Source organism: Triticum urartu, chromosome 1A, assembly GCF_056163025.1.
Source record: "Triticum urartu cultivar PI428250 chromosome 1A, HENAU_Tu73, whole genome shotgun sequence".
In the NCBI taxonomy this organism is placed as follows: Eukaryota; Viridiplantae; Streptophyta; class Magnoliopsida; order Poales; family Poaceae; genus Triticum; species Triticum urartu.
This window is the reverse complement of record NC_141873.1, coordinates 314,362,640-314,370,913: the sequence shown is the minus strand read 5'-3', so window position 1 is coordinate 314,370,913 and position 8,274 is coordinate 314,362,640. Positions and strand designations below refer to the sequence as shown.

Sequence of the window (8,274 nt, the reverse complement as noted above, 5' to 3'; positions counted from 1 at the left end):
ATAACACTATTTTAAATATTGGTTCCTTATTTAACACTGGAAATGTTCTTCTTCCTTATCTAACATCATGTATTAAAAAATTTCCCCTATCTAACACTCCCGTCAGTTCTGTTAGCTAACACCGTTAAAACAGGCATGAAGTGATGTCAGTTTTCTTTAGCTGGACAAAAATGCCCCTGTCCATAAGCATGAAAAAAAAGAAAACACAACAGGACCGAACCGAACCGGGCATCTCTCTCGCGATCCACATCCCCTTCCCCGCTTCCCCTTTCTCAAACCCTAGCGATTGCGGGCGGCGGCGACGGCGGTGAACCTGCTAGCGGCGGCAGAGATTCGGCGTCATGGATGGCGGTGGTGCTGAGGATGGGGAAGGCGCTGCGGAGGAAAGCCAGTGCGCGGCGGCGGAGGGGTCCGACCTTGGCGCCCCCGCGGATCCGGCGATGGCGAGCCTTGGCGACAGCGGTGGTCCGGAGGGGTCGGGCCAGCGCGCGGCTACGGTTGCGGAGGGGCCGGGTCAGCGCACGGCTTCGGCAGGAGGCGGTGTCTCGGCTGCAACAATCACGGGCCAGGGCAGGGCATGGGCTGAGGGCTCAACCGTCGACGTGGCTGGAGGCTCAGGCCAAGGCATGGCTGGTTCGGGCTCGACAGCAGCTGTAGGCTCAGGCCAATACGCTGCTGAATCGGCCTCAGCAGCAGCTGCAGGGTCAGGCCAGGGTGCAGCTCGGTTGGCCTCCGCTACATGGGCGTGTCCAGATGGGTAAGTTCATGGCACTTAATGGATTTGTATGATGTTTGTACCACTAGCAATGATCAGAACTATCTAGCAATACTCATGCATAGTTTCTTCACTTAATTGTCTCTTGAATTCACAGGATGGATCCAAATTCAAGTTATTTGATAAAAATTGAATTGTTTGGCAACAAAAAAAAGCTCGAAAAGACATCCGATGTTTCTGTTTCGAGAAGATCATTGATTGTGACTTGACAAACTATAAGGATTTCATTGAATCAATTGTAGAGCAGTACTCTCCGCGTTATTTGGAAGTTGCACATGTGCAGTACTATGATGATGCTCTAAAAATCTGTCCAGAAGTAAAATGTGACCAAGATTTAATGCTTATGTTTGAGAAACACTCGGAGACAAAGGTGGTGCGTATGATCATTGCATATTGTGATCCGTCTGAACCGTATGAGCCTATCACCGAGTGGCATAGTGATGCGCATAGCCAACCTAATAAAAATGTAGAACAAGAGGATGATACTTACCTTCGCAACCCAAGACCTGAGAATGAGCATGTTGGTGTTGATGAGGAGAATATGTATGAAGTGGATGAACCTATTCCCTTAAATGTGGTTCTTTGTCCTAATAAAGAGAAGGACAAAGACTATATTTGTGAGGATGATAGTGAGGCTGAGAGTGAAGTAGAGGATGATGAAGTAGAGGAGGTTGAAGTAGAGGAGGATGAGGAGTTGCATGAGGCAGAGCATACTCCACATGTAGAGTATGACAAATTAGACCCTCCAATGACAAAAGGCTTTACATATCCCAGCATGAAAGAGTTCAAGTTGGCACTTTCTCAGCATGCAATCAAACGTGAATTTGAGTATAACACCGAGTATAGTACCCGTCATCGGTTTAGGGGCTATTGTTCAAGACGGGATGCAGATAATTGTCCCTGGAGGATACATGCTTCTACAACAGAAGATAAGTGTACCGTGATGGTAATTGTTTAACTTTACCCATTTGTGAACATTTCTTGCATAATTGTTAAGTATTTTTAGCTAATTACATCTGTTTTCTCTTTTGAAGGTGAAGAAAAACCCATGTGGTCATGATTGCTCTAGTACAAGAAGGAAAAAGAAGATGAAGAATGGAACCAAGCATTGGGTATGTGATAAGGTGAAGGATTGGCTGATTGAAGATGCAACTCTCGGAGCGAAGGCATTGCAGAAGAAGATTAAAGAACACCACAAGGTTGACCTCCACTACAAGAGAGTATATATGGGTAAGAAGCTAGCTCTGAAAGAATTTTATGGTGATTGGGATAGCAGCTTTGACAATTTGTATAGGTTTAAAGCACAAGTTGAAACCACTTGCCCTGGTAGCATAGTTCAGATTGATCATTACATTATAAAAGGAAAAATCAGGTTTAGAAGGTTCTTCTTTGCTTTGAAACCTTGCATACACGGATTCCTTGGTGGGTGCAGGCCATATTTGGCAGTAGATAGCACATTCTTAACAGGCAGGTTCAAGGGGCAGCTGGCTAGTGCTACCGCTGTAGATGGCCATAATTGGATGTATCCACTTTGTTTTGGAATTTTTGATTCTGAAACAAATGAGAACTGGATTTGGTTCATGCAATTGCTTAGGCAAGCCATAGGATCACCAAGGGGTTTAGCCATAAGCACTGATGTCGGGCAGGCGGTGATGACAGGGGTAAAGGAAGTTTTCCCAGAAGTAGAACATAGGGAATGCATGTTTCACTTGGTGTCAAACTTCAAGAAAAAGTATCACGGAAAGGTATTTGATGACCATCTTTGGAATGCTGCTTACTCATGGAATACATATATATTTGAGAAAAATTGGGTTGCAATGGAAACAGCAAAGCCAGCAGCAACTGCATATCTTAGGAAATGGCACACTAGGTTGTGGACTAGGAGTCAGTTCTCAACCATTTGTAAGGTGGACTATGTAACCAACAACCTGGCAGAGTGCTTCAATAATTGGATTAAGCACCACAAGTCTTTGAACTTGGACGACTTAATGGACAAGCTTAGGCAGATGATTATGATCATGTGGAATCGCCGGAGAAAAGTAGCAAAGAAGTTAGTTGGCTTAATTTTGCCCCACATAATTAAGAAGTTGAATGCAAAGAGTAGAGAGTTGAACTTGGAGGTGGTAGAAAGCTCGGAATAAGTTGCTGAAGTTACTCAATTGGGAGGCAGCGGGTTTAGGTTTGTCGTCAACTTGCATGACAACACATGCTCTTGTAGACAATGGCAAGTTTCTGGCCTTCCTTGGAAACATGCTCTAGCATTCATCACATCACTTGTCAATGCACATATACATAATTATGTGGACTCGTATTACTCCATTGACAAGTTTAGAGCAGCTTATGGCCAACTAATCCCTGCTATGTGTGACAAGACCCAGTGGCCTAAATCTAACCATGGATTCTTCATGCATCCACCCTTGTTAAAAGCCGTAGCTGGTCGGCCCCAAACAGAGAGGCATAAGGGTTGTAGTGAGAAAAATAGGAAAAGTGGCCAGCACTTATGCCCTATTTGTAAGGAATACGGGCACTGTTGGCACAAGTGCAAGAAGGGGAACAAATATGACATTGCTGCTTTGATGGAGTTGAGGTAATCAACTATGCATTCTACTTTCTTATGCATGTTAACTACTCTCTTGCATTACTGTTTTGTAATCAACTATGCATGTGAACTACTTTCTTATTGCTCATGTAGAGAACCACCAAAGAAGAGGAGGAAGACTACCAAATCAGCCGAGTCATCCATTGTGCCAAGAGGTGATGAAGCACCGGCAACCGCTATGTATTTTCCACCAAGGTTAGCAAATCTGAATTTAATTTGTGCCAAATGAAAACTGAGTTTGATTTGTGCCAAATGAAAACTGAGTGTGCATTCATCTAATCCATAGCCAAAGCTTAGAAACTACAACCAAGAAGAAAGGAAACATAGCCAAACTTTGAAGACTACAAACAAGAAAAATACAAAAGGGTGTAAAAGGTGATCTTTGCTAATTCTGAATTTTAATGTCAAATACTATGCATAGTTCATATTGTTATTTGCTCTAAGACTACTGTTGCCATACATGTACAAGTGCAGATCAGGGAAGGGGAAGAAGATGGAGCTTGCTAAAAAGGATGAAAGTTGTCCTATGGTGCCACCATTCGACAGCCCCGCAATGAGCACAAGAAGCAAAAAAGCTAACCCAGCCAGCCCCGCAATGAGCACAAGGAGTAGAAGAAGACTTAGCTTGTGAACTAAATTTAATTTCTTTTAGTTAGAGTCACTTCTGTTGCTGCTCAAGTCATGTTGTGTGGACTTGGACTCATATGGGAACCTTATGTCACTTTTGTGTAGTCCATATCATGGACTTGGACTATGTACGCGAACCTGGACATGATGACAATCCTTTTGTGTTGCTCATATGATGTAGATTATGATGTATGTGTGGGATTGGACTCATATGTGATCATGTATATGTTGGAAGCGATATATGTGTACTTGGATGGGGGCCTGTATGTTTATGTGCAAATCTGAATACTATTTGTTGAAATATATGTATATGTGAATTGTGTGATCTGGATGTGCATCAAATTACAGGGGAGGTTCTGCCCAAATTTTGAACTAAATTTTGAAAAAACTGTTGCTTTTTACTGTGGGAAGAATTTTGATCACAAGTTCATCAGGCGTAAAATCGTCTTCTCAGGTGTCATTTCACACCGTTAGAGGTCAAAATGGATGGAAATGTTATAAAGGGAACAAATTTTAGCATTGGTGTTACATAAGGAAGAAAAAGTTTTGCAGTGTCAAATAAGGCAAAAAAATTTAAGGTAGTGTTAGATAAGGAATTCTCTCTTGTATAAAACCATAAGCTTTGATCACACTATCAAAACGTTTATTCCAACTCCGAGAGGCTTGCACCAGTCCATAAATGGATCGCTGGAGCTTGCACACTTTGTTAGCTCCCTTTGGATCGACAAAACCTTATGGTTGCATCATATACAACTCTTCTTCCAGAAATCCATTCAGGAATGCAGTTTTGACATCCATTTGCCAAATTTCATAATCATAAAATGCATCAATTACTAACATGATTCGGACAGACTTAAGCATCGCTACGGGTGAGAAAGTCTCATCGTAGTCAATTCTTTGAACTTGTCGAAAACCTTTTGCAACAAGTCGAGCTTTATAGGCAGTAACATTACCATCAGCGTCAGTCTTATTCTTGAAGATCCATGTATTTTCAATGGCTTGCCGATCAACGGGTAAGTCAACCAAAGTCCACACTTTGTTCTCATACATGGATCCCATCTCAGATTTCATGGCCTCGAGCCATTTTGCGGAATCTGGGCTCACCATCGCTTCTTCATAGTTTGTAGGTTCGTCATGGTCTAGCAACATAACCTCAAGAACAGGATTACTATACTACTCTGGTGCGGATCTTACTCTGGTTGACCTACGAGGTTCAGTAACAACTTGATCTGAAGTTTCATGATCATCATCATTAACTTCCTCACTAATTGGTGTAGGTGTCACAGGAACTGGTTTCTATGATGAACTACTTTCCAATAAGAGAGCAGGTACAGTTACCTCATCAAGTTCTACTTTCCTCCCACTCACTTCTTTCGAGAGAAACTCCTTCTCTAGAAAGATTCCAAATTTAGCAACAAAAGTCTTGCCTTCGGATCTGTGATAGAAGGTGTACCCAACAGTCTCTTTTGGGTATCCTATGAAGACACATTTCTCCGATTTGGGTTCGAGCTTATCAGGTTGAAGCTTTTTCACATAAGCATCGCAGCCCCAAACTTTAAGAACCGACAATTTTGGTTTCTTGCCAAACCACAGTTCATAAGGCGTTGTTTCAACGGATTTCGATGGTGCCCTATTTAACGTGAATGCAACCGTCTCTAAAGCATAACCCCAAAATGATAGCGGTAAATCAGTAAGAGACATCATAGATCGCACCATATCTAGTAAAGTACGATTACGACGTTCGGACACACCATTACGCTGTGGTGTTCCGGGTGGCGTGAGTTGCGAAACAATTCCGCATTGTTTCAAATGAAGACCAAACTCGTAACTCAAATATTCTCCTCCACGATCAGATCGTAGAAATTTTATTTTCTTGTTACGATGATTTTCAACTTCACTCTGAAATTCTTTGAACTTTTCAAATGTTTCAGACTTATGTTTCATTAAGTAGATATACCCATATCTTCTTAAATCATCTATGAAGGTGAGAAAATAACGATACCCACCACGAGCCTCAATATTCATCGGACCACACACATATGTATGTATGATTTCCAACAAATCTGTTGCTCGCTGCATAGTTCCGGAGAATGGCGTTTTAGTCATCTTGCCCATGAGGCACGGTTCGCAAGTACCGTGTGATTCATAATCAAGTGGTTCCAAAATTCCATCAGTATGGAGTTTCTTCATGCGCTTTACACCGATATGACCTAAACGGCAGTGCCACAAATAAGTTGCACTATCATTATCAACTCTGCATCTTTTGGCTTCAATATTATGAATATGTGTATCACTACTATCGAGATTTAACAAAAATAGACCACTCTTCGAGGGTGCATGACCATAATAGAACAACCATTATTCTCTGATTTAAATGAATAACCGTCTCGCATCAAACAAGATCCAGATATAATGTTCATGCTCAACGCTGGCACCAAATAACAATTATTCAGGTCTAAAACTAATCCCGAAGGTAGATGTAGAGGTAGCGTGCTGACCGCGATCACATCGACTTTGGAACCATTTCCCACGCGCATCGTCACCTCGTCCTTAGCCAATCTTTGCTTAATCTGTAGCCCCTGTTTCGAGTTGCAAATGTTAGCAACAGAACCAGTATCAAATACCCAGGTGCTACTGCGGGCATTAGTAAGGTACACATCAATAACATGTATATCACATATACCTTTGGTCACCTTCCCATCCTTCTTATCCGCCAAATACTTGGGGCAGTTCCGCTTCCAGTGACCAGTCTGCTTGCAGTAGAAGCACTCAGTCTCAGGCTTAGGTCCAGACTTGGGTTTCTTCTCTTGAGCAGCAACTTGTTTGCCGTTCTTCTTGAAGTTCCCCTTCTTCTTCCCTTTGCCCTTTTTCTTGAAACTGGTGGTCTTATTGACCATCAACACTTGATGCTCCTTCTTGATTTCTACATCCGCAGCCTTTAGCATCGCGAAGAGCTCGGGAATTGTCTTATTCATCCCTTGCATATTATAGTTCATCACGAAGCTTTTGTAGCTTGGTGGCAGTGATTGAAGAACTCTGTCAATGACACTATCAACAGGAAGATTAACTCCCAGTTGAGTCAAGTGATTGTGATACACAGACAATTTGAGTATATGTTCACTGACAGAACTATTCTCCTCCATCTTGCAGCTATAGAACTTATTGGAGACTTCATATCTCTCAATCGGGGCATTTGCTTGAAATATTAACTTCAATTCCTGGAACATCTCATATGCTCCATGACGTTCAAAACGTCGTTGAAGTCCCGGTTCTAAGCCGTAAAGCATGGCACACTGAACTATCGAGTAGTCATCAGCTTTACTCTGCCAAACGTTCTTAATGTTGTTAGCAGCATCTACAGCAGGCCTGGCACCCAGCGGTGCTTCCAGGACGTAATTCTTCTGTGCAGCAATGAGGATAATCCTCAAGTTACGGACCCAGTCCGTGTAATTGCTATCATCATCTTTTAACTTTGTTTTCTCAAGGAACGCATTAAAATTCAACGGAACAACAGCATGAGCCATCTATCTACAATCAACATAGACAAGCAAGAAACTATCAGGTACTAAGTTCATGATAACTTTATGTTAAATTAATCATATTACTTAAGAGCTCCCACTTAGATAGACATCCCTCTAATCTTCTAAGTGATCACGTGATCCAAATCAACTAAACCATGTACGATCATCACGTGAGATGGAGTAGTTTCAATGGTGAACATCACTATGTTGATCATATCTACTATATGATTCACGCTCGACCTTTCGGTCTCAGTGTTCCGAGGCCATATCCGTTATAGGCTAGGCTCGTCAAGTTTAACCTGAGTATTCCGCGTGTGCAACTGTTTTGCACCCGTTGTATTTGAACGTAGAGCCTATCACACCAGATCATCACGTGGTGTTCGCAACAGTGCATACTCAGGGAGAACACTTATATCTTGATAATTTAGTGAGAGATTATCTTATAATGCTACCGTCAATCAAAGCAAGATAAGATGCATAAAAGATAAACATCACATGCAATCAATATAAGTGATATGATATGGCCATCATCATTTTGTGCTTGTGATCTCCATCTCCGAAGCACCGTCATGATCACCATCGTCACCGGCGCGACACCTTGATCTCCATCGTAGCATCGTTGTCATCTCGCTAACTTATGCTTCTACGACTATCGCTACCGCTTAGTGATAAAGTAAAGCATTACAGGGAAATTGCATTACATACAATAAAAGCGACAACCATATGGCTCCCGCCAGTTGCCGATAACTCGG

The 8,274-nt window shown here is 42.2% G+C and overlaps 1 protein-coding gene across 1 annotated transcript; it reads left to right on the top strand.

The window, feature by feature from the left end:
• The first annotated feature begins 237 nt into the window (after window positions 1–237).
• On the top strand, window positions 238–4,250 carry LOC147991019 (uncharacterized). The gene is made up of 5 exons (XM_087535339.1): window positions 238–757; window positions 873–1,721; window positions 1,810–3,569; window positions 3,661–3,749; window positions 3,849–4,250. The coding sequence occupies exons 2-3, from the start codon at window positions 1,113–1,115 to the stop codon at window positions 2,914–2,916; spliced, it is 1,716 nt and encodes a 571-aa protein (XP_087391465.1). The 5' UTR covers window positions 238–757; window positions 873–1,112; the 3' UTR covers window positions 2,917–3,569; window positions 3,661–3,749; window positions 3,849–4,250.
• The last annotated feature ends 4,024 nt before the right edge of the window (window positions 4,251–8,274 follow it).